Consider the following 27547-nt stretch of genomic DNA (forward strand, 5'->3'; position numbering starts at 1 on the left):
CTGGCTTGGGTCACGGTCTGTGCGGAGTCTGCACGTTCTCACCGTGTCTGCGTGGGTTTCCTGCGGATGCTCCAGTTTCCTCCCACAGTCCAGGTTAGGTTAGGTGGATTGGCCATGCTAAATTACCCTGTATCCAAAATAAGAGGTATGTGGGGTTACGGGCGTAGGGTGGAGGTGTGTGCTTAAGTGGGGTTCTCTTTCCAAGGCCAGTGTGGACTCGATGGGCCAAATGGCCTCCTTCTGCACTATAAATTCTATGATACCAAGCTGCCACTTTTTGCACGCGCATAATCAGGATGCATTGCCTGCTGTGGGCGTTCGGGAATGTCGGGGGTGGCGGGGGGTGGGGGAGGGGGGGGGGGGGTGGCGGGGACCCTCCCATGTTGCGATCGGGTGGGGGGGGGGAAGTCGGGGATTTTTTTTGGGAGAGCGGAATACCATTTACAAGAACAAAGTACAAAGAACACAGAAAAGTACAGCACAGAAACAGGCACTTCGGCTCTCCAAGCCTGCGCCGACCATGCTGCCCGTCGAAACTAAAATCTTCTACACTTCTGGGGTCCGTATCCCTCTATTCTCATCCTATTCATGTATTTAAATGTCAGTATTGTCTCTGCTTCCACCAACTCCTCCGCCAGCGAGTTCCAGGCACCCACTACCCTCTGTGTAAAAAAACCTGCCTCGTACATCTCTAAATCCTGACACTCGCACTTTAAACCTATGCCCCCTAGTAATTGACCCCTCTATCCTGGGATAAAGTCTCTGACTATCCACCCTGTCAATGCCCCTCATAATTTTGTAGACCTCTATCAGGTTGCCCCTCAACCTCCGTCGTTCCAGTGAGAACAAACCGAGTTTATTGAACATCTCCTCATAGCTAATGCCCTCCATACCAGGCAACATCCTGGTAAATCTCTTCTGCACTCTCTCTAAAGCCTCCACATCCTTCTGGTAGTGTTGCGACCAGAATTTAATACTATACTCCAAGTGTGGCCGAACTAAGGTTCTACACAGTTGCAACATGACTTGCCAATTTTTATACTCAAAAATGGTGTCCCGATCTCTCGCTAAAATGGGGAGTTCTGGCGAGCGGAGTACTTCATTGTAAAAAACAGGGATATGTGTGGCGTCGGCCGCGCATTCCCCGTTCAGGCCCCTTATTCAAAGTGAATCTCGTTGAATAGCCATGTGTTTCTTGGCTCGCTCGGGAACTTTATTCCTTTTGGTAAGATCGCGCCCTCAGTTTCCTGTCACGCTGCCAATTTTGTATCCATGTTACTGTTTCTTTTATTCCATGAGCTCCGACCTGCTCATATGTTTGTTGTGCAACACTTTATTAAATGCCTTCTAGAAGTTCATGTACATTAGATCAACAGAATTACCTTCATCAAGCCTCTCTGTTATCTCATCAGAAATCTCTGGCAAGTGGGGAGGGTCATGAAATGTGAGCACGAGAGCAGCTGCGTTTTCAAGAGCTCTGGCTCCACTCGTCTTTTAATCCTGTTTTTGTCATCTCAATGCACATTGCATAATTATCTTTTTGGGGAATATATGTCTTGCACTATGTCCCTAGATGATCTAGATCAGTTTTGCTGGTGAAGTGCTGAGTTGAACCAAATGAGAATCCTCATTTGTTTGGGTGGCCGGAGATGGCGGGGGTGGGGCCCAGCTTGCATTGGTGGTTTTGCTGCTGAGTGGGCTGACACCGCGGCGATACTTTATGCATCGGGATGATGACCACATTGCAAATTATGTTCTGGATAATTATCTCGGCTCTGCGGTGAAGGTTTTTGGTGCTCACTTTGAAGAACTGCGAAGTATACTTGAGAGGTTCAACGGAGCACATTGTATCCAGTCTTTGAGGCCTGGGGTCGGGTGGTGGCCAAGACCATGTCCTGTCCGCGATGCTCGTCGTGAGGGGTTGGAAGTGGCTGGCCATGACGAGTCATCCGACTCGACCAGGTCCTGGGTTTCTGGCCACCTGGGTGTCAGGGTCACGCGTAGCAGAGGTGAAGATACTTTGGCCAATGGAACCTTTGAGAGATCCTGAGTGTTGTATGACGATCCTGTCATGGCCTTGGTTATTTCAAGCGACATAGATGGTGTTATTATCCTGCAATTCATCAATAATCCTGGAGTTTATTTCTTGTTGATTTCATGTTGTTGTCTTTCCTCCTGACAAGGGTGTACAATGTTTGAGCATGAGGACGAGGGTCGTTAGTTATCATATTTTAGCAAAAACCATACTGAATCGGTCAAGTGATGTGGTTTGTGCAGTTTTATTCTTTTTTTAATGTGCTGTAATTCTTGTTTCCATGAGAAGAGAGTACATTTTTGACACCTCTTATCTCATTTATAGGGAAGCTGAGTGGAGCTTCAGCGGCATGTTGGGTGGATGGTTGGTGTGGGGGGGTGTGGTAGGGTTAGATAAGTCCTCACTTGGATTGAGGATACCCCCAGTTAGAGCTAATTGTATTGCATTATTATTTTGCTTTTATTTTGAAAATCCATACTTTTCTCCTTAGAAGGCCTGTGCAGATCAATAACCTGGAGAGGACTGGGTTGCTTCTGATTCTTTTTTGCGATTGGTATCTTTAGAGCTATTGGGGGAGGAGGAGGAAATGTGTGGTGATGCATGCCAAGGCATGGTCACTTTATTCATAGAATCCCTACAGTGCAGAAGGAGGCCATTTGGCCCATCAAGTCTGCACCAAACCTCCGAAAGAGGGGTCCATGCTCCCCTGCCAATCCCCATAACCCTGTAACTTAATCTGCACATCCCTGGATGCTAAGGGAAAATTTAGCATGGCCAATCCAGCTAACTTGCCCATCTGTGGACTGTGAGAGGAATTGGAGCACCTAGAAAAAACTCACGCAGACATGGGGAGAACAGGCAAAGTCCACAGAAACAAGGCCAGAATTGAACCTGGGTCTCTGGCGCTGTGAGGCAGCAGTGCTAACCACTTTACCACCATACCACCCTGTTTGATTTGTTTAAGCAAGAGTCTGTATGTTCTGCCTTTGCGTTGTCAGAACCCTTCTTTGGTTTGGTGCTTGGCTTGATGGGAGAGTTGGGCGGCCTCCTCCGAGTGGTCTTATGTATTGGTTTCCTGAATGTCCTCTTCATTATGGTTGGGTCTTCCATGGGGAGGCAGTGCATTAGTAGCTGTTGAGGAAATGCTGCCCTGTCTCCTAATATACATCTTTAAAATGCATACAGTGCTAGTCTGTGTCTAAGTTCTTGGGTTTACTTGGGCATTCCTCCATTGGGGGAGTTTTTTTTCTCTTCATCTGGGTGATTAACGTGCTGTTATTAGCTGTTTTGGTCAGTGGGATGGTGGGCTGTCGTTTGTGTGGGTAGTGAGTTGCAGGGCCGGCTGGGTGGTGACTCCTGGCGTGTGCTGGGTGTCTTGGGGGAGTTGACTTGTTTGATTCAGAGCGTGCTGGACTAGGCAAAGTAAATTGATTGATATCCTGTTGTCCTCTTATGCTTGGGACATCCCTTCTCAAAGGCGTTTATCAGGGACATCCTGAAAGGCTGAGTTTAAAAAATATATATTTTTATTCTCCTTTTTCACATTTTCTCCCGAATTTAGACCCACCAACGATAAACAATAATCAGCAACAAATATGTCAATCCCCATAACAATAACAATGATCCCATCCTCCCACCAACCCCCAAACATCAGCCCGCATGTTCACATAAACAAATGACAAAAAGGAATCAGGGATTACATATAGTCACCCTTAATACACACAGCCCCCCTCCCCCCCAACCCTCCCATCCACCCCCCCCAATTAAAGTTCGATGTTATCCAGTTCTTGAAAGTGCAGAATGAATAATGCCCATGACTTGTAGAACCCCTCCGTCCTTCCCCTCAGTTCAAACTTAACCTTCTCAAGGGCCAAGTATTCCAACAGGTCCCCTCGCCACGCCAGGGCACAGGGTGGAGAGGCTGCTCTCCATCCCAGCAGGATCCGCCTTTGGGTGATCAACGAGGCGAAGGCTACAATATCTGCCTCTGCACCCGTTTCCAACCCTGGCTGATCCAACACCCCGAATATGGCCTCCCGGGTACCCGGGTCCAGTTTCACGTGCACCACCTTGGAAATTACCCTAAAAACCTCCTTCCAGTACTCCCCTGCTTTGGACAGGACCAAAACATATGAACATGATTAGCGGACCCCCCTCCCCGCAATGCTCACACACATCTTCTACTCCTTCAAAGAATCCCCTAATCCTCGCCCCCGTGAGGTGTGCTCTGTATATCACCTTCAGCTGTATCAGCCCCAACCTCGCACATGAGGTGGAGGCATTTACTCTCTGGAGCACCTCACACCAGACCCCCTCCTCTATAACCTCTCCCAACTCTTCCTCCCACTTTGCTTTGATCCCTTCCAGTGGTGCGTTATCCTCTTCCAAAATAGCTCCGTACACCGTTGACACTACCCCCTTCTCCAGTCCCCCTGTCGTCAGTACCTCCTCCAGCAATGTGGAGGCTGGTTCCTCCGGGAAGCTCTGTATCTCCTTTCTGGCAAAATCTCGAACCTGCATGTATCTAAACATTTCTCCCTGCTCCAGGCCATTCTTCGCTTCCAGCTCCCTCAATCCTGCAAACCAACCCTTAAGAAACAAATCTTTTAGCGTCATAATCCCCTTCTCCTCCCATTTCCGAAAATTTCCATCCCACTTCCCTGGCTCAAATCTGTGATTCCCCCGAATCGGCATTTCCCTTGACCCTGCCCCCAACCGAAACTGTCTCCAGATTTTCAATGAAGCTATTATTACCGGACTCCCTGAGTATTTCCCCGGAGCTATCGGGAGCGGGGCCGTTGCTAGTGCTTTCAGCCCCGACCCCCTGCACAAACTCTCCTCCATTCTGACCCACTGGGAATCAACCCCTCTGACCCAGTTCTGCACCTTCTCCACGTTCGCCGCCCAGTAGTACATCAGGTTCGGGAGACCCAAACCCCCTGCCTGCCTTCCCCTCTGTAACAGCACCTTTCTCACTCTGGCTACTTACCCTTTCCATATGAACGAGGTAATCCTTCTCTCAATCTCCCTGAAAAAAGCCTTTGGCAGGTAAATCGGTAGGCATTGAAAAATAACCAGAAATCACGGCAACACATTCATTTTAACCACCTGTACCCGACCCGCCAGTGACAGAGGGAGACCATCCCACCTTGCCAGATCAGCTTTCACTCTCCCCACCAAACTAGTGATGTTGTATCTGCAAAGCCTCCCCCACTCCCAGGCAACCTGCACCCCCAGATACCTAAAGTGTGTCCCTGCCCTACGGAATGGCAGCCCCCACCCCCGGCCGAGACACCACAAAATACTCACTCTTGTCCAGGTTCTGCTTGTACCCCGAGAAAAACCCAAATACTCGCAGTTGTTCCAATATCCCTCCTATCGACGCACTCAGTTCCGACACATACAGCGGCAAGTCGTCGGCATATAAGGACACCCTATGCCCGCACTATTCCTTTCCATGCTCCTGAACTTCTTAATGCGATGGACAACGGCTCAATCGCAAGTGCAAACAGCAGGGGGGACATAGGACATCCCTGCCTCGTCCCACGGTGGAGAGAAAAGTATTCCGAGCTGATGTTTGTGCAGACACTCGCCTTCGGCTCCTTATATAATAGCTTTACCCAGTTCACAAATCTTGGTCCAATTCCAAACCGCTCCAGAACTGCGATCAAGTACCCCCATTCTACCAGGTCAAACGCCTTCTCGGCATCCAATGCCACAACCACCTCTGTTTCCTTCCCTTACGCCGGTGAGGCTAAGTTTTTTGATGTGCTTGAATATCCCTGGTTTATTCCTGGGTGCACAAGGGCATGGGATTGAGCTTAGTCCTGTACTGTGGTTGATATCCTGTTGCCTCCCTTATGGTTGGGATGTTCCCTTATATGAATGAGCAGCTTTTCATCTTCTCCATCCTTGGGGGTGGGCGTGGGATGCAGGAAAACAGACTTATGGTTGTATCTTGGTCTTTTTTTATCCTGAGAACTTTTGCTTTTGTAGCTCTCCCTTTTTTATCTTCTCTTGTTTAATGTGTTGGGAAGTGCTGACTACACTGACCATAACCTTGAGTTTATAGCTGCTGGTCTTCTCTGTATAAATATGTGGAATGATGATCATTCTCTACTGTGAATGGGGTTGGGATAATGTGTATTTTCATAATCCCTCTTTGCTTCTATTATTTGCCTTTTTAATTCCCCTCTAAACCTTCTATAAGGCTAGAATTATTTGGAAAGGTTTAAGTATCCTAGTTGGCAAAGACACTGTCATAAACTGAACCAGAAGAACCAAAGGTGCCAGATTTAATCCAATTTATCTCTGATGTGTTCACTGATCAGTATTGCCATGCTTGATCCCCATTTATGACCCACGCTGGGGAATATGCATATGGATATTGGACCCAATTATAATGCCATCCAATTCTAAACCCAAAAAGGGGAAAGGCTTCCTTTGTCTGTAATGAATCCCTAGTGGGAAAAGGCACAAGATCCAACCTGTTGTGAATTCAAACCAATTGCAATCTCACCCAGAGAGGCTCCAAGGTGACTGCGGGGCAAAATGGAAAAATTGATTAAATATGAATGGGCTTGAAGTACATTATTTGGGTACAAAGATCTCCAGATAAACATACTGGACCTGAATAATGTGCAACTGGTCCTAACATAATCTCTAAAATAGAGCTAAAGAGCAAAGAGAATATGGCAAATTTGATAAGACACTGGTTTGAGCCATATGTTAAACTAATATATGTTGCGATCACCCAGTTAGCAAAAATACATTAGATCTATTAGGAATATACAGCATAGTTACAATACTTTTTAGACTTGATGTGCTTCTGGCTGATTTCCCATACTGTATCCTCCATAAACATATGGTCATCTGAGGCTCTGTTGCCTCTATTATCTTCACTAAGTCCTAATTCGCCTATCATGCCTGTGTTCGCTGATTTACATTGGATCCTGGTCAAGAAACCTCTTGATTTTGAAATTTCACCTTTGTTTTCAAATTCCTAAATGGCCTCAACCCTTCCTATTCTTCTCTGGCTTTGCAACTCAAGATATCTGCACTCATCTAATCATGGCCCCTGAGCATTCCTGATTTTATTCGCTCCACCATCAGTGGCTGTGCCTTCAGGATCGTTACGCCCAAAACTCTGGAAGTCTCTAAAAATCTTTGCCTCCTTAATATCTTCTCAAAACCTACCTTTTTGTCCAAGCTTTTGTTCAGTGACTTAATATCCCTTACTGTGCCTCAGTATCATATTTTGCTTTGTAAGGCTCCTGTGAAGTGCCTTGGAGTGTTTATGTTAAGCGTTCTATACAAGTCGAAAGTGACTGACAGACTAGCAAAGAGAATGATAGCTGGAAAGAGGGCAGTAAAGAGTTTGCGAGAGATATGATGTACTTCAAAGTCATTCTGCAGAATTAAAAACTACTGTATTTAAATACTGATGTTGTTGACAAATATAAACAGGGGACTTTGCACTGAAAAGATATGGTTGTCAACATTAAGAAGCTTAATTACTAGTCATGTACCCAGGGTATGCTAGTAATCATATCATTTAAACTATGTTAATTAAATTTTAATGCACCATGGAGCATTGCAACAGCATCACAACCATGTCAACAACAACTTGTACTTATAAAGCACATTTAACGTAGAAACATTATCCAAGGTTCCCCGTAGAGTGATAAGAAAATAGTGACACAGAGCCAAAGAAGGAAAAATTAGGATGGGTAGCCAAATACTTAGTCTCAGCGCTGGGTTAAGAACATAGGAACCAGAAACAAGAGTAGAGCACATGGCTTGTTGAACCTGTCCTGCCATTTAATATGATCACAGCTGATCTTTTGCCTCAACTCCACTTTCCCGCCTATTCCCTACATCCCTTGATTCTCTGAGAAAGCAAAACTCTGTCCACCTCAGCCTTAAATATATTCAACAATGGAGAATCCACATTTTTCTGGGATAGAGAATGTCAAAGGTTCACAATTCTTTCAGTGAAAAAATGTTTCACTACCTCAGCCCTAAATTATCTGCCCCTTATCCTGACACTGAGCCCTGTATTCTCGATCTCCCAGTCAGGAGAAACAACCTCTTAATGTCCACCCTGTGTAGCTCCTTAAGAATCTTGTATGTTTCAATGAGGTCACCTATTTCATAGAATTTACAGTGCAGAAGGAGGCCATTCGGCCCATCGAGTCTGCACCGGCTCTTGGAAAGAGCACCCGACCCAAGGTCAACACCTCCACCCTATCCCCATAATCCAGTAACCCCACCCAACACTAAGGGCAATTTTGGACACTAAGGGCAATTTATCATGGCCAATCTATCTAACCTGCACATCTTTGCGACTGTGGGAGGAAACCGGAGCACCCGGAGAAAACCCATGCACACACACGGGGAGGACGTGCAGACTCCGCACAGACAGTGACCCAAGCCGGGAATCGAACCCGGGACCCTGGAGCTGTGAAGCGATTGTGCTATCCACAATGCTACCGTGCTGCTCACCTCTCATTCTCCTACTCTCTGTCTAGACAGTGTAGACGCGATTTACGTAGTCTCTCATCTTACGGCACCCCTTTCATCCCAGGAACCAATCTAGTGAAACTTCTCCGTACCATCTCCAAGGCAAGAATACCCTTTCTTAAATATGGAGACAAAAATTGTGCACAGTACTCCAGGTGTGGTCTCGCCAAGGCCCTGTACAATTACAGCAAGACTTGCTTTAAGGAGGACCTTAGGAGAGGGAGAGAGCTCTCGTTCCCAGATCATGTCATCAGACAAAAAAACAAAATCAATGATTAACAAAAAAAAACATAGTTTAACCTAATGCCCAAAACTTGTTGGTCTTCCAGCGCAGAGAGTTGCTCCTTAGCTGAAAGGTCAGTCATGAGGGGACACAAGTTCAAGGTGAGGGGCAGGAGGTTTACAGGGGATTTGAGGAAAAACTATTTTACCCAGAGCATGTTGTCGGTCTGGAATGCACTGCCTGGGAGGGTGGTAGAGGTGGTAGGGTGCAATACAATGATGTATTGCAAAGAATTGTAGGTTTAAATTATGTGCTGCAACCTGGTTATTACAGATGTTGCGTAGCAATATCAGACATTGCTGAAAGTCTCTCTGATGAGTGTGTCCTGGGGCACTCTCTTCACAGCTGTTTTTAGCCCTACTAGGTCTTCTTCATCTTGGCTGCCCAAAGTCTGCACCTGGTGAAAAGAATTACCCTTAGCCTAAATCCATTATTAGTATACTCCACCTTGACTGAGACTAGCACATCTTACCGCCTTCCACTTCAGGTAGAATTTGGGGGGTAACTTAAATGAGCCATGAACACAGTCCTGTGTAAGGGCAGAATTTAAGGCCCTCCCCCAAACTAAGTTTGGTGGTGGAGGACATTTAATCAGGCAGGCAGGTGGTATGTGGGAATCCTGTCAACTTCTCCCCTCTGCCCAATTAGGTCCATCGCGTTGATGGCTTCCCTGTTTTGCCACAAAATGAGACCCTCGAGTGGACAATTAATGACAATTAATGCCCACTTAAGTGCCTCATCTCATTGTCGCTGACATTCACCAATGCAGGGAGCCCGAAAAAAACAACCCCAGCCAGGGTGCCTTGCAGTCTCCTGGAGAAGAGGCCCCTCATTAAAAGGCACTCGGCGCCTAATCATGGATCTGGCATAGAAAGCGGGTGGGCTGCTGGGAGTCACCCCCTTTCCCTTTTTGCCAACCACCCCAATGTTGGATACAAATGTCCACTGAAGTACACTATAAAAGTGTACAATTCATCTCATTCAATGTGTATGTGGTGATTGTGTATCAGTGTAGATGCAATACAACTGAGCAAGCACTAGAGGGAGCACGGGAGAGCTACAAATACATAGGGACAGGAAGTGAGGACACACTTCACGGAAGGGAGAACTGGTAGCAAGACACAGACACACAGGCAGGCAGCATTTGAGGTAGCCGTAAGTTAAGATCTGAAGACAGAACAAATTCACAATAAAGCATCTTCTCCACCTTTGAGACTACGAGCTTTAAGACACAAGGAACATCACAGTGTACTGCAGATACAAGCCAAACACATCAGATTACCAGGTTTCATTTTGATCTACATGTGAACAGTTAAGGAATCAAAGTGAACAAAAATGAGTTAGTTCACCTCTTGGTGACAAGAATTAATTAGCTTACCTGCTGTAAAGGCAGTTATGGATTTTGACGTAAAACACATGTTTTGTTTCTTACCAAGTCAGTTTTTTCTGCTGACAGTCTAGCCTGTATTCTTGAAGAGTAGTTCCTTGTAGAGGAGTCCACAAATCCAACAGGCAGTCCATCGGATGGTGATGATTTACTCCAGTTTGAAGGGTTACTTTCGGTTGGTGTGCTCTTTGGCAAATCTATACAAGCAGAAAGTGTTGGAATTTTAAAAGCAAACAAGTAATGCTCCACCTTGACTGAGATTGGCACATCCTATACCCTTCCACTTCAGGCAGAATTTGGGGGGTAACTTAAATGAGTCATGAACACAGCCCTGTGTAAGGACACAATTTAAGGCCCTTCCCCAAAGTAAGTTTGGTGGTGGGGGACATTTAATCAGGCAGGCAGGTGGTATGTGGGAATCCTGTCAACCTCCCCTTTGCCCAATTAGGTCCATCGCGTTGACGGCCTCCCTGTTCTGCCACAAACTGAGACCCTCGAGTGGACAATTAATGACAATTAATGCCCACTTGAGTGCCTCATCCCATTGACACTGACATTCACCAATGCAGGGAGCCTGAAAACAGCAAACCCTGTCAGGCTCCTGGGGAAGGGGCCTCTCATTAAAAGGCGCTCAGCGCCTAATCATGGACCTGGCATAGAAATTGGAGGAAGTCCTTGTTCGTCCAAATGACTTGCTGCAAAGCAGTCAAATGGCCCGGAGATCGTGCAATTAATTGTGGTGGTGGATAGGTGGAAGTAGTTGTCTTCAGTTTCAACGTGTATATAGAAACTGACAGCGTCTCAATGGCTGCTGTTACTAGGATCAATATGCTTACAGTATATGGTTGTGGGGGAGGGGGTGTCGGAAAGGGGGAAGGATGTATTTTATACATTTGAAGTTCATGAAGCACTTAAATGTGCAACTGCCTTCAATCAGAGGCACTTTTCATCACCCAAGTTTCTGAAATTAAGCTTGTGTGCTTTACGAATTTGAAGAAGAGGTCTAAACCTACCAGCATTCTTTGATAAGGTCAGGCACCCTTTTAGAGTTAACATGGAGGATGTGAGGAGAAAAGGTGGTGGATGGCATGGTTGAATGGGTTGGCATGAGTTAGCATGGGGGCATGTGCCGTGGGGGCACTCTTTTACTACGCCCCAGCTGTGTCAGCCTCCACGATGGCCGACGTGTAGGTGAACCCCCCCTGCGCATGCACGGGGATGACGTCAGCAGCAGCTGACGCTCCCACGCATGCGTGGACCCGCGTCGGCCAGCGGAGTCCCTTTGGCCCCGGCTGGTGTGGCGCCAAAGGCCTTCCACGCCGGCCAGCGGGGTGCAAAACACTCCGGCACCGGCCTAGCCCCTGAAGGTGCAGAGGATTCCGCACCTTTGGGGCGGGCCAACGCCGGAGTGGTTCACGCCACTCCGTCCAGCCGGGACCCCCCAGCCCGCCGGGTACGGGAGAATCCCGCCCCTTATCTTTGCAATGATTCCTACAGAACTGCTGGTGACTTAACTAGAATGATGTTTTATTGATGCACATGTGGTAAAGTAACAATCAGAATGCTCTGCAGACTATGTTACTGATAGAGTTCCATGGACTCTGCTGGGACTATCCCTATGTGCGACTGTCCTGGTGTACGCCTTACAATCTTCTGCCGAAAACCGGAAGTAACATGACTGATGTCTACCGCCACCTACTGGTTAGAGATCACATTGCTGAGTGTACGCAATGTTGTTCACAGGCATATCACCACACTGTTTTCACTATAATTGGGGCAAGTCCCAGAGGTCACCAACAGTGTGTCCTGGTCCACTCACGTTGATGCAACAGTCAAGAAAGCCCAACAATGTCTCTACTTCCTATGGAAGCTGAAGAAATTCGGCACGTCTGCATCAACTCTCACAAACTTCTACAGATGTGCTATAGAGAGCATCCTACCCGGCTGCATCACAACTTGGTATGACAACTGCTTGGCCCAAGATCGCAAGAAACTGCAGAGTGTGGTGAACTCAGCCCAATGTATCACACAAGCTTGTCGCCCTCACATTGATTCTGTATACACTTCCCGTTGCCTCAGGAAGGCTGACAGCATTATCAGAGACCCCTCCCACCCAGGCTTTGCCTTCTTCCAGACCCTTCCATCAGGCAGAAGATACAGAAATCTGAAGACCTGCACATCCAGCCATAGGAACAGCTTCTTCCCCACAGCTACTAGACTCCTCAACGACTCTCCCTTGGACTGATCTGTTCCGTATAAAAACACTATTCTCTATGTCCTATGCTAATCTTCCTCATGTATTTGCTTTGTTTGGCCCCTTGTTCCGCACTGTAACCAATCACTGTTTGTCGATGTCTCATTTGTCAATGCACTCTGTCGATTGTTCTTTTTTGTCTACTATGTATGTGCTGTATATGTTCCCTTGGCGCAGAAAATGCTTTTCACTGTACTTCGGTACATGTGACAATAAATCAAATCAATCAATCAATCAGAGAACCAAGGATAACCTTTTAAAGAGCCTGCCACAACACTTGGCAGCCCGAGGCCGCCTCTGTACTATTTCTGGTGGTAGCAGGCCTGACCACAGTTAGGCCTCACCACCCAGGAGAAAATATGCGGAGTCGGCTTTGGGGAATTCAGAATTTTCCTGACTCTGCACCTAACCTAGAAGCAAATATTCAGCCCTATGAGTTCAAAACAATTGTGAAGATTAATTTAATCATGTTCTAATTGTGGATCAACAGAGAAGAAAACAAAGATGGTCATGAAGGTAGCTGTTGTCAAGGTGATATCACACAATGCACAGCTCCAACAAGATCTGGCCCTACGTATGAATATCTAACAAAATAGTGCTGGCCTCAAAATGAACAATGGCGAAAGTGTACAGCCAAATATGATAGCCCATTTTCTTTCAGGTACTGATCGGCCTGAGCCGACAATTCCAGCATTTTAAGTATTTGAGTTTTTAGGGGCAGCAAGGCAGCACAGTCGTTAGCACTGCTGCCTCACAGTGCCAGGTACCCGGGTTCAGTGGTAGTCACCACTGTTGTATTATATTGTATATATGGGTATTACGGTAAGGCCCCTGTACTACAGGTTCGGGGGTAGATCCCTGCCTGCTGGCTCCGCCCAGTAGGCGGAGTATAAATGTGTGTGCTCTCCGAACAGCAGCCATTTCGTCAGCTGCTGTAGGAGGCCACACATCTCTGTGTAATAAAGCGTCGATTGCATTCTACCCTCGTCTCGTCGTAATTGGATAATGCATCAATTTATTACACAGAGATTTTCAGAGATGGACCACTGCATTAAGCCGGAGCGCCTGCAGCTGCATCCTCAAGCAGACAACGCCAAAAAAGACTTTGAACATGGGCTAGCTTGCTTTGAAGCGTACATCGGGTCTGTGCCAGACCCAATCCCAGAAGCACAGAAGCTCCAGATTCTGTACACGCGGCTGAGCTCCAACATTTTTCCCCTCGTCCAGGATGCGCCAACCTACGCAGAGGCCATGGCGCTACTGAAGGAGAATTCCGCTCAGTGGACCAACAAGATCTACGCCAGGCACCTCCTGTCTACGCAGCACCAACCTCCCGGTGAGTCTGTGGAAGATTTCTGACATGCACTGCTCGCCCTGGTGAGAGACTGTGACTGCCAGGCCATTTCGGCCACTGAACATTCGAACCTGCTAATGAGAGACGCGTTCGTTACGGACATAGGGTCTGACTACATCCGCCAGCACCTCTTAGAAGGGGCCACGCTTGACCTCGCGGTGACCAAGAAACTAGCGCTCTCGCTCACGGTCTCCTCATGGAACGTACAGGCTCATGTCCCCGACCGCACGGCCCACCCCCCCCACCCCCCCGTGCATCGTGGACCCCGACAGTGGGCACCCCATCATGGACCCCATCAGCGACCGCCCTCAGCCAACCCCATGCCTGCGCAGTGTGACAGCCGACCAACCCCGGGGGACCCAAGTGCTACTTCTGCGGACAGACAAAACACCCCCGGCAGCGCTGCCTGGCGCGGAGAGCGCTCTGCAAGGCCTGTGGCAAGAAGGGACATTTCGCTGCAGTGTGCCAGGCCCGCTCAATCACCGCTATTGTCCCGGCACCCCCCACGTGCGGCCAGTGGGCGCAGCCATCATCCTCTCCTCAGACCACGTGCGGCCCGTGAGTGCCGCCATCTTGCTCCACTTACAAATGGCAGCCCGTGGGTGCCACTATCTTGCTTGCCTCAGGACCAATGGACGTCGCCATCTTGCCTGCCCCAGGACACGTGCCGGCTGAGAACGCCGCCATCTTGCCTTCCCCAGGACTTGTGAGGCCCGTGGGCGTGTGTATCTTACCCGCCTCAGGACCTCTGCACGTTGGCCACCTCATCGGGCCGCTCATCGCCTGCAACCGTCGACGACCAGCCGCGTCTCGCTTCGGTCACGATCGACCAATCTCGACCGCACAACCTCGCGACCGCTTCGACAAAGGTGAAGCTCAACGGCCACGAGATATCCTACCTTCTGGACTCCAGGAGCACTGAGAGCTTCATCCACCCCAATACGATAAGGTGCTGTTCCCTCGTGGTACACCCTGCTAACCAAAGAATCGCACTGGCCTCCAGGATCCCACTCCGTGGCGATCTGGGGGTACTGCATCGCCATACGCTCACTGTCCAGGGCGTAGAGTTCAGCGACTTCCGGCTCTATGTCCATCCCAACCTCTGCGCTGCCTTGCTACTCGGCCTGGACTTCCAGTGCAACCTCCAGAGCCTAACCCTGAAATTTGGCGGGCTCCTACCACCCCTTACTGTTTGCGGCCTCATGACCCATGAGGTCGACCTACCTTCCCTTTTTGCAAACCTAACCACGGATTGCAAACCCGTCGCCACCAGGAGCAGGCGGTACAGCGCCCAGGACAGGATCTTCATCAGGTCTGAAGTCCAGCGGCTGCTACGGGTAGGTATCATCGAGGCCAGCAACAGCCTCTGGAGAGCCCAAGTGGTAGTGGTGATAACTGGGGAGAAAAACAGGATGGTCGGTGACTACAGTCAGACCATCAACCGGTTCACGCAGTTCGACACATACCCCCTCCCACGCATATCTGACATGGTCAATCAGATTGCACAGTACCGGGTCTTCTCGACAGTGGACCTGAAATCTGCCTACCACCAGCTCCCCATCCGTAAGGCGGACCACCCATACACTGCGTTTGAAGCAGACGGCCGCCTCTACCATTTCCTTAGGGTTTCCTTTGGCGTCACCAACGGGGTCTTGGTCTTCCAACGGGAAATGGACCGAATGGTTAACCGGTACGGACTGCGGGCCACTTTTCCATACCTGGGCAACATCACCATCTGCGGCCACGACCAGCAGGTCCACGACGCTAACCTTTCCAAATTTCTCCACACCGCCACTCTCCTCAACCTAACCTACAACAAGGAGAAGTGTGCGTTCAGCACGAACCGATTAGCCATCCTCGGCTATGTGGTTCAGAACGGAGTTCTAACACCCGACCCCGACCGCATGCGCCCCCTCATGGAACTCCCCCTCCCCCACTGCCCCTATGCCTGGGGTTCTTTTTGTATTACGCCCAGTGGGTCCCAAAGTATGCAGCCAAGGCCCGCCCACTAATTCAATTCACCGCTTTCCACTGAAGCCCGAGGCTCACCAGGCCTTCAATCGTATCAAGGACGACATCGCCAAGGCCACGATGCACGCGGTCGACGCGACACTCCCCTTCCAAGTGGAGACCGATGCATCAGACGTCGCTCTGGCCGCCACCCACAACCAGGCAGGCAGGCCCGTGGCATTCTTTTCCCGCACCCTCCATGCCTCCGAAATTCAACACTCCTCCGTCGAAAAGGAGGCCCAAGCAATCGTTGAAGCTGTGCGACATTGGAGGCATTACCTGGCCGGCAGAAGATTAACTCTCCTCACTGATCAACGGTCGGTTGCCTTCATGTTTAACAACACACAGCGGGGTAAGATCAAAAATGATAAAATCTTGAGGTGGAGGATCGAGCTCTCCACCTACAATTACGAGATTTTGTATTGCCCCGGTAAGCTCAACGAGCCCACCGATGCCCTGTCCCGAGGTACATGTGCCAGCGCACAAGTGGACCGACTCCGGACCCTGGTCGACAATCTCTGTCACCCAGGAGTCATCCACTTTTTAAAAAAAAATAATTTTTATTCAAATTTTCCAACAACAAATTTAATCCCAACGACGAAAAGAGAAAAACAATAACCCCTCCCCCAATACAAAAACAATAAATTAACAACAAGAAAGAGTAATAAACATAGAACCATTAGAACAAACCCCCATAACAAACCCATAGCCCGCCCCCCCCCACCCCCCCGGGTTGCTGCTGAAGTTGACCACCCTCTAATGCTCCGCCAGGAAATCAAGAAAAGGCTGCCACTGCCGGAAGAACCCTTGCACCTAGCCCCTCAGGGCAAACTTGACCCTCTCCAGTTTAATGAACCCGGCCATGTCGTTGATCCAGGATTCCAGGCTCGGGGACTTTGCGTCCCTCCACTGCAAAAGGATCCTTCGCCGGGCTACTAGGCAACTAAGGCCAGAATACCGGCCTCTCTCGCCTCCTGCACTCCCGGCTCCGATGCTACCCCAAAAATAGCGAGCACCCAGCCCGGTTCCACCCTGGGGCCAACCACCCTGGACAAGGTCCCCGCCACCCCCTTCCAGAAACCCTCCAACGCCGGACACGCCCAGAACATGTGGATGTGATTCGCTGGGCTCCCCGAACACCTGCCACACCTGTCCTCACCCCCAAAGAACCGGCTCAGTCATATGCGCCCTATGCAGCACCTTTAGCTGGATTAGACTAAGCCGTGCACAAGAAGCGGAGGAAATTACCCTCCCCAGGGCGTCCGCCCATGTCCCCTCGTCAATCTCCTCCCGCAACTCCTCCTCCCACTTCGCCATCAGCTCCTCCACCGAGGCCTCCTCCCCCTCCTGCATCACCTGATAAATTGCAGAGATCCTACCCTCGCCGACCCACGTCCCCGAGAGCACCCTGTCCTGAAACCCCCCTTGGCGGCAATAGCGGAAACTCCGCTACTTGCCGCCTAAATAGCGCCCTAATCTGCATGTACCAAAAGGAATTCCCTGGGGGTAGACACCACTTCCCCTCCAACTCCTCTAAGGTCGCAAACTTCCCGTCTAGAAAGAGGTCCCCCATCCGCCTGATACCTGCCCTGTGCCAACTCAAAAACCCTCCATCACTCCTCCCTGGTATAAACCGGTTGTTCCCCCGTACCGGGGACCAAACCGAGGCCTTCACTTACCCCCTATGCCTCCTCCACTGCCCCCAGATTTTGAGGGTAGCCACCACTACCGGACTCGAAGAGTACCTTGCCAGGGGGAGCGGCAACGGGGCTGTCACCAGCACCTCTAAACTCGTGCCCACACAAGACTCCGCCTCCATCCTCTTCCATGTGGCTCCCTCCCCCTCCATCACCCACCTACGAATCATTGCCACATTCGCAGCCCAGTAATACCCACACAGGTTGGGCAGCGCCAATCCACCCACCTCCCTGCCTCGCTCCAAGAATACCCTCCTCACCCTCGGGGTCTTCTGCGCCCACACAAACCCCGTAATGCTCCTGTTAACCCTCCTAAAGAAAGCCTTCGGAATCATAATGGGTAAACATTGGAAGAGAAACAAAAACCTCGGGAGCACCGTCATCTTAACCGACTGGACCCTGCACGCGAGGGAGAGTGGCAACACATCCCACCTCCTGAACTCCTCCTCCACCTGCTCCACCAGCCTCGTGAAGTTTAACCTATGCAGGGCCCCCCAGCTCCTGGCTATCTGGACTCCCAGGTATCTGAAGCTCCTCTCTGTCCTTTTCAGCGGGAGCTCCCCTATCTCTTTCTCCTGGTCCCCCATATGCACCACAAACAGCTCACTCTTCCCCACATTGAGCTTATAGCCAGAGAAGTCTCTGAACTCCCCCAGGATCCTCATCACCTCTGGCATCCCCCCCGCCGGATCCGCAATGTACAGCAGTAAATCGTCCGCATACAGCGACAGCCGGTGCTCCCCCCCCCACAATTCCCCCTCCAGTTCCTAGAGTCACCCACTTTTACCACTTCATTAAGGCCTGCAATCTGCCCAACTCCATCGAGGAAGTCAGGGCTATCACCAGAGACTGCCAGGTCTGCGCGGAGTGTAAACCGCACTTCCACCGGCCAGACCGTGCGTGCCTGGTGAAGGCCTCCCGCCCCTTTGAACGCCTCAGCGTGGACTTCAAAGGGCCCCTCCCCTCCACCGACCACAACACGTACTTTCTTAGTGTGGTCGACGTGTATTCCAGATTCCCCTTCGCTGTCCCATGCCCCAATATGACATCTGCCACCGTCATCAAAGCCCTCAACAGCATCTTCGCTCTGTTCGGTTTCTCCGCCTATGTCCACAGCAACCAGGGATCCTCATTTATGAGCGATGAGCTGCGCCAGTACCTGCTCAACAAGGGCATTGCCTCAAGCAGGACGACCAGCTACAACCCCAGGGGAAACGGGCAGGTGGAGCGGGAGAATGGGACAGTCTGGAGGGCCGTCCAGCTGGCCCTATGGTCCAGAAACCTCCTGGCCTCCCACTGGCAGGAGGTCCTCCCTGACGCACTTTACTCCATTCGGTTGCTCCTGTGCACCGCAACTAACGAAATCCCCCATGAACGTCTCTTTGCCTTCCCCAGGAAGTCCACCTCCGGGGTTTCGCACCCAACGTGGCTGGCAGCTCCAGGATCCGTTCTCCTCCGTAAACACGTGCGACTCCACAAGGCGGACCCGTTGGTTGAGAGAAAGGGCCCCTCCCCTCCACCGACCACAACACGTACTTTCTTAGTGTGGTCGACGAGTATTCCCGATTCCCCTTCGCTGTCCCATGCCCCAATATGACATCTGCCACCGATGACAGCTAATCCACGCAAACCCGCAGTACACCTACGTAGCGTACCCCGGCGGCCGCCACGACACAGTCTCCCTCCCAGCTCCCTGGCAGCAGCTGGGTCCCCCCCCCCCCCCCCCCCCCCCCCGCCCCGGCGCCACCCTCCCTTCCCCCGACTCACCCCACCGCAGCCTCCGCTCCAGGACAATCTGTCCTCCCCTTGCTCCCACCCGGGGATGAAGAGGATCTGACATGCTCCCGGAGTCACCGAAGACCAAGCCAACGCCTGAGTCGCCACCAGCACTGCGGCGCTCTCAACGACAGTTCAAGGCGCCGACCGTCTAAATTTGTAACCTTCTCTGTAATTTTAAAACCAATCTGTATGTATATAGTTTCCCACCACCCCCGCTGGACTCATTTTTAACAGGGGGAGAATATGGTAGTCGCCACTGTTGTATTATATTGTATATATGGGTATTACGGTAAGGCCCCTGTACTACAGGTACGGGGGTAGATCCCTGCCTGCTGGCTCCGCCCAGTAGGCGGAGTATAAATGTGTGGGCTCTCCGAGCAGCAGCCATTTCATCAGCTGCTGTAGGAGGCCACACATCTCTGTGTAATAAAGCCTCGATTACATTCTACTCTCGTCTCATCATAATTGATAGTGCAACACCCGGGTTCAATTACAGCCTTGGATGACTGTCTGTGTGGAGTTTGCACTTTCTCCCCTGTGTCTGCATGTGTTTGCTCCAGGTGCTTTTTCCCTCCCACAATCCAAAAATGCGCAGGTTAGGTGGTGTTATGGGGTTACAAGAATAGGGCAGGTAATGTGGGTGTAGGTAGGGTGCTCTTTCAGAGTCTTGGTGCAAATGGCCTCCTTCTGTACTGTAGGAATTGTATGATTCTATCTCAGATTTCCATCAAACATGATTTTCTTTTTATCTTCGGCATTACATGCTAATGATTTCTTCCCTTTGCTTCATACTTCTGTTATGACAGAAGTATAAAAAGACTTAGATCAATGATGAGAAATCTTTTATTCCACCACAGAGTGATGTTCTTACGAAACCGTATGCCAGCAATACAAGCCGTGCTGCAGCAAGTAATTCCTTCAAAAAGAGCTGGGTAAATACCAAGTTATGACTGGGACTTAAGGCCCCCGGGTTAAATAGAGCAGAGTCAAGCAAATTTTCATAGAATTTACAGTGCAGAAAGGAGGCCATTCGGCCCATCGAGTCTGCACCGGCTCCTGGAAAGAGCACCCTACCCAAGGTTAACACCTCCACCCTATCCCCATAACTCCACCCAACACTACGGGCAATTTAGCATGGCCAATCCACCTAACCTGCACATCTTTGTACTGTGGGAGGAAACCGGAGCACCCGGAGGAAACCCACGCACACACAGGGAGGATTTGCAGACTCCGCACAGACAGTGACCCAAGCCGGAATCGAACCTGGGACCCTGGAGCTGTGAAGCGATTGTGCTATCCACAATGCTACCGTGCTGCCCAAATACTGAATGGAACGAGATGATTTCTGTGCTATTGGAGCAAAGGACATAGCACCAATTGGAAGTGAACAGTAGAGGCCTGAAGAAAAATAAATGTTATAAAGATTTGCGTAATTATCTTTGCGGGTTGAGAAAAAAAGCGACAATAGGTTTTCCCTCGTGAGAGTGGAATAATTAATCACACAGGAGGAACAAGCACAAAACTTGCATTGAGGCAAAAAGCGCCATGTGGCATCACATGACAGGAAGGAGAAAGGCTTTGCAGTCTGCAGAGTCTTGTATATATTTTAGCTTTCAGTGTTATACAATGGTTGACCATATCATTTATGTTATGCAGGAGTTATCTTTAAACCAAATGTTAGACTTCTGTTGGTGCAAGCATAAACACCACTGAGATTCAGAACTGCAGCAACAGAAGTACAAGTTCATCAATTCATCACAGCAAACTCAGCTATTTATCAGCATTCTGACATCCCAGCGTACACTCACCAGGCATCTGCCATTTGTCCCTTTTTATGACTCTGTCAATGTCATTGCTTACTTGATTACTGAGGCTCAGGTACTCCCTGAGCAGCTGGCTCAGCTGCAAGTATGCATGCATAAGATTATCTGCATAGAAAAACAGAAAAGTAAGTATAACACTATCACTTTAATTCTCCAACATTATTTAAGTATATAAAATTTGTAGTTAGTAATAGCATTTAGCTGTTTACCATGTCATATTCCTCATTTTTTGTGCATATTTTTCATATTGGATCATAGCTTCCAAGCTTCCCAGCATTAGATTGGGAGGGTATCCCACAGATGCAATGAAGAATCCTCTTTCGGAGGTTCCAGATAAAGTTTGCATGGCAATTGCCCCAAACTGCAAACTTCCCCTGGGCAATTGTACTGCACTGGGAACCATGCAAAATGCAATTTAAATCTCAAACGTTGGATGGATCCCACTGGATTACGCCACTAGTTACCCAGAAAATGTTAGAAGGGCTAAAAACCACTTCTACCTTCTTGGTAATAATTGTATAGACCCAGACCAATTGACTAAGCTGCACTTCAGTGCTGGGCCAAGTTAGACCACACCTGGAATAATGTGAACAGTTTTGGTCCCTTTTCTAAGGAAATATACACTGGCATTGGAGGCAGCCCAGGCATTGGAAGCAGCCCAGAGAAGGTTCACTAGGTTGCTCCAAGGTATGGAGCAATTTTCTTATGAGGAAAGGTTGAGTAGGCTGGGCCTGTATTCATTGAAGTTTAGAAGAATGAAAGGCAACCTTATTGAGACACACAGGATTCTCAGAGGGATTCACAGGGTAGATGCTGAGAGGTTGTTTCCCCTTGTGGGAAAGTCTAGGACCAGAGGGCATAATCTCAGAGTAAGGGGTCACCCATTTAAGACAGAGATGAGGGAGAATTTCTTCTCTCAGCGGGCAGTGAATCTGTGGAATTCTTTACCGCAGAGGGCTGTAGAGGCTGGGGCATTAGGTATGTTCAAGGCTGACAGAGACAAATTTTTCATCAGTAAGGGAATCAAGGGTGTGATGATATGCATCACTGTAAATACACAAGGGGTTAATGTAAATACACTGGGACTAAATAAACACTAGAGGGAGCACTAGAGACATCAAGAACACAGACATTCAACCAATAGGCCAGTAGTGGGCAGCACGGTAGCATTGTGGATAGCATAATCGCTTCACAGCTCCAGGGTCCCGGTTCGATTCTGGCTTGGGTCACTGTCTGTGCGGAGTCTGCACATCCTCCCCGTGTGTGCGTGGGTTTCCTTCGGGTGCTCCGGTTTCCTCCCACAGTCCAAAGATGTGCAGGTTAGGTGAATTGGCCGTGATAAATTGCCCTTAGTGTTCAAAATTGCCCTTAGTGTTGGGTGGGGTTGCTGGGTTATGGGGATGGGGTGGAGGTGTTGACCTTGGGTAGGGTGCTCTTTCCAAGAGCCAGTGCAGACTCGATGGGCCGAATGGCCTCCTTCTGCACTGTAAATTCTATTAAAAAAAAGATAGGACACAACCAATGGGCAGTCAAGACACACCCAGAGGTGACAATACCACAAGAGGGCTACCCATATAAAAGGACAGGGCACACGTGCTCTTTCTCTTTCCATAGGCGACATTCAGAGACACAGGGGCAGATCAGGGAAGCATCACACCCACCGCATGGATTGGAGCAGACTGGTTAGTTAGATCGAGTTACTTTACTAAGATTAGCAGGAGAGTCGAACCCAAATAGGAGAATTGTTAACTGTTCAATAAATGTGTTAAATCTATCTCCAAGTCTGAATCTTCCTTTGTCAGTGCATACATCAAGGAAGCAGTTTATGCTGCGTGAAGAAGGATAACACAACAAAGGGTTATGGTGATAAAGCGTGAAAATGAAGTTGAGGATTATATCAGACCAACATGATCTCATGAAATGGTGGAGCGGATTCAATAGCCCAATGGCCGACTTCTGATTCTATGTCTCATGGCCTCAAAGACATGCTGCACTGCCTGGATTTCTTCCGGCCTGAATCAGAAGGTCGGACAAGACAGGAGCAGAAAAAAAAATCCACGTGAAGTAATTGGGCACAGAGTGGCAATCTGACACCGACTGCCACTTCGAGCAAGTTACGGCCTTTTAACTTTAACAGTGACACTCTAACCTGTTAGAGATGAACACACTTAAATAACTATGGCAGTTTCAGCACCTGTAGATAATTTGGATTGACATCATTGAGCTATGGTGAGAGGTCCAAGGACAACCAAAAACAGGGGCAGGTGCATGTTTTTTTAAATAATGAAGGAGATCATTGCTGTGGATATGAAGATATATTTATAGAAGAACCAGAGGCCATGATTATTGGCTAAAGAAACAATCAACTAAACTCAGTTTGAGGAATAGCTAGCTCATGCTTAGAATTGGGACAGTCTGCAACTCATTGCAATGGCTGCTGGCTCGGTTTAGCAAAAAGGAACTAGATAAACTCAGGCTCAGGCTCTGCCACCCAGAGGATGACCATCAAGGTTATCATGGCCACGTGGGCAGCGAAGTCAGCAGGCTGCCTCCAGTGCCGCTGCCAGCGAGGCACGGGAGGGGGGGCACAAAGATGTAACATCCGCAGATGTAACTTGAAGTCAATTTGAGAACAACACGGGTGACGTTATTTGTGTTCATTATTTTGAAAGTTATGTTAGGGATGGCAACCCTGTACATTCTTTACCTGAAAGGGTGACATTTTTCACCTTTCCCGCCATCGGGATGTTCCAGTTCAGCCAATGGTTACACCCCACCCCCCCCACCCTCGTGGCGGGTTCCCTTGCAGCAGAAGGTGGAGGCATACAAAGCCCCATAGAAATCAGTGGGACCGAAAGATCCCTCTGCTGGCCAAAAGACATCGCCAGAAAACACACCATGACGTCGCCAGAAAACCCTACCCAAACATTTATTTAGTTTTAATGGGCTGAGTACCTGGGTGCCAAATGCAACACAGGCTTGTAACTATGGCGTGTATGGTGCTGGACTGTTGGGCTGCGTTATCATATAACAATTGTTTGCAGAGGAGACACTGGCATAAGAAAGCACTGATGCCTTGGATGGCTAGCTGCAGGTTTGCAGGATCAAACTATCTCTGGTGTCGCTGCCTCCCTGAAATTTCCTGTCACCTGCCTTGACATCCTCACGCTACATCTCCCTAGGCCCTTCCTCAGGCCCATCATTGGAGTCCTCCTGCCTGGCCTGTGGAACTGCCTCAATTTACTCAGCCTCCGCTGGGTGCCCCCTTGCCAGAGCCAGATTGTGCAGGGAGTATCAAGCCACTGGCTAGGAGGGAGACACACTCTGGACGATACTGCAATGCTCCTGTTGATTGGTCTAGGCATCAGAAACACATCTTGAGCAGTCTGATGGTCCTCTCCAGCACTGCCCTTGTGGAGGCATGACTCCTGCTGTATCTCTCCTCTGCCTGTTCTTGGGTGACGAGGGTCATGAGACACCTTCAAAGAGATAGCCCTTGTCACACAACAGCCATCCATCCAATTGTACAGGAGGCATGAACAGCCTTGGTACCTGTGAGCTGCCACGGTAATGGACACAAACTTGGAGAATCTGTGGCCTGTGGTCACAGACAATCTGCACATCCATGAGTGGAACTTCTTCGGTTAACAAAAGCTCACACTTACCTGCTGGTGCCTTGATGGCCACCTGAGTGCAATTTATTATATCCTGCATGCAGGGGAACCAATCCATTGTTGCGAAGCCTCGGGCTCCCTCTGCCTGGCTCGTGTCATCTGTCTGGTAGTGGATAAATATATAGACATGCCTGAAGATAACATAAGTCACCAGCTTGACACAACTATGTGCAGCTGATTGAGACACGTTGCACAGATCCCCCACTGAGTCCTGGAACGAACTGGTAAAGTCCTGGACATCGGAGATTTGAAGGTTGCTGGAGTGCTGTGTGTAGACTTTAGCAGCTGGATAATGGCGCCTTCAGCAGATCCTCACACCTTCACCTCCCTCTTCGTCCTGCACTAACTGAGGCAATGCCTCTCCTCTTGAAGGACTCTCCCTGGGATGCAGGCCATGCTCAACTGGCTTCCTCCCCCTCTCTTCCTCTTCAGATGAGGTCCCACCAGCTGAATACACTATCTCCATTGGAGGAGATGCAAAGGACAAGTGCCTTGCAAAAGAGGGAGCACCGTGCCGCAATCCATAGGGAAACCTTCCAGGGAAGATTAGGTTCTCAAATGCAGGAAGGCAGGCTTGAAAGGCTACCGAAACTCAAAGAAGCTCTGGGATAACTGCAGTCAGACAGCGACGAACCCGCAATGACAGAAAAAGTGTTTGTGCTCCGGGGGCCTTTTATTCCACTCTTGGGTGAGGAAATAATAAAAACTTATTTTTCATCCACCCATTTTGCCTGTGTGATGAACTAAAAGTCGCATGAGCAGCGTAAAATCGCTGTCTACTGTCTTTTTAATTGTTGGAAACCCGTGTGTCCGCGGACCTCGAACTTGTGCACGATAATGTTGGGAAAACGCCCAGCGTCATTTGATGCTATTTTACATTTGCTCAGATAGAGGATGCGGCTGACCTTCAAAAGTAAAATTCTGGCCTTAATCTTGGGAGAAAAATAACTATTTTCACTTCAAACTTTCAGAAGGAGACAATCATCCCAGGCAGTAATTATAGGCGGGGATATGTAAAAGGGTACTCATTCACCTCCCATTTAGAAAATAACCCATGAATGGCATCTATAACAAAAAATATAAACTATGAAATATTTTTAAAATTAATAAGTGCTAAATTCACAATTTAAGAATATTGGGATGAGAAAATAAGAAGTGACATCCTGGTGACACAGCTTTAGAATCGCACCAGCAGAGGCCTGGAAAAAATCTCTTAGCCACTGGATGACCCTACTGGGGAAAGGGAGAGGAAACAACTGAATAAAAGAAATATACTCTGAAAAAATGTCAAGTAGAGAATTTCTGTTATAACACACTTCAACTCTTAACACTTTTGCAATTCAGTACTGGCTGATAAATGTTGAACTGACAGCAGTGAGACAAATCCAACAGGTTAATAAGTGGCATACGGGGTTTTGAAAGAACTGCTTAGGAGCGAATACTCTTTGCAATTGTTTCTTTTCAATAATCAGGTAACAAAGAGAAAGTCTCTTACCACTGCTAATAACAGCATCAAAGTATCCTGGGTAATCCTGGTTCATGCTGATATAGCTCTCAACTCTGGATGTGGCAAAATCGATTTGTGATTTGGTGTACAGTCCTCTCAGGTGCAATCTTCTCTGGTGCTCCTCTGTTTTCATTGGGATCAGCAGAATGTATCGAGGCTCTAAGTATGTTTTCTTCAAGCTGCGTACTCCCTATTCAATGGTGGAATTAGGAACAAATCACAATTCTATACAGCACTCAGTCCCTTTCTTATGAGGAAAGGTTCAGCAGATTGTCCCTTTGTCCACTGGAATTTAGAAGAATGAGAGGTGATTTTATTGAAATGTATAAGAAAGATCCTGAGGACACTTGAGAGGATGTTTCTCTTTGTGGGGACTCTAGACACAGTTTAAAAATGAGGGTTCTCTCATGTGAGAGTGAGATGAGGAGAATTACTTTCTCTCAGAGGATCGTCAATATGTGAATTCACTTCCCCATAGAGCAGTAGAAGCTGAGTCATTCAATATATTCAAAGCTGACTTAGATTTTTGATCGACCTGGGAGTCAAGGGTTATCGAATGCAGACAGAAAAGCTGAGTTGTAATCACTTCAGCCGTGATCTTATCGAATGGTGGAGCAGGCTCGAGAACCAAATGCCCACTCCTGCTCCTAATTCTTATGGATAGATTTCTATTTTTTTAAAGTGGAAGATCAGTTAAATTAAGGCTGCTTATGGTATGGAACAGCAAGTAAAGAGATGTGGTGGAAGAGAAAATACTCATTAGATGCTACCAATCTTGGGTTTAAGGAGGCATTAGTAAAGAGGTTAAAGTAGGACACTTAAATAATCCTGATTTGATCAGACAGGGCTTTCAAGACTTGAAAGGGAAATCATAACTGTTAGAGTTTTTTGACAAAGTAACATTTAAGATGGATGAAGGGGAACTGGGTGGTGTACTTGGATTTCCAAAAGGCATTTGATCTCCAATAGATATAGGCCTCGCCTGTTCAACCTTTCATCATAAGACAATCCCTTCATCCCAGGAATGAGCCCGGTGAACCATCTCTGAACTGCTTCTAAATATATATGTTTTAAATAAATACTGCACACAGTACTCCAAGGTGAAGGGGCTGGTGCGGGGGGAATGGCAAAGTCGGACAGGGCAGCAGAGCTGTCGATGGTTAGGCCTCACATGGGTGAGAATTGGTGCATAATTGTACTCAGCCACAATCTGTAACCTCAT

The 27547-nt window shown here is 48.7% G+C and overlaps 1 protein-coding gene across 1 annotated transcript in view; it reads right to left on the bottom strand.

Annotated features, from left to right (window-relative positions):
- lrguk (leucine-rich repeats and guanylate kinase domain containing) overlaps positions 1-27547 on the bottom strand; it is a 206177-nt gene that overhangs the window by 22156 nt on the left and 156474 nt on the right. Inside the window, exons 14-16 of the mRNA XM_038811806.1 lie at positions 26314-26515; positions 21130-21249; positions 10273-10424 (exon numbers count right to left, since the gene is read on the bottom strand). Of these exons, the coding sequence (XP_038667734.1) occupies positions 10273-10424; positions 21130-21249; positions 26314-26515 (474 nt within the window). The remainder of the gene's footprint in view (positions 1-10272; positions 10425-21129; positions 21250-26313; positions 26516-27547) is intronic.

The sequence above is a fragment of the Scyliorhinus canicula genome, chromosome 11 (assembly GCF_902713615.1).
Source record: "Scyliorhinus canicula chromosome 11, sScyCan1.1, whole genome shotgun sequence".
In the NCBI taxonomy this organism is placed as follows: Eukaryota; Metazoa; Chordata; class Chondrichthyes; order Carcharhiniformes; family Scyliorhinidae; genus Scyliorhinus; species Scyliorhinus canicula.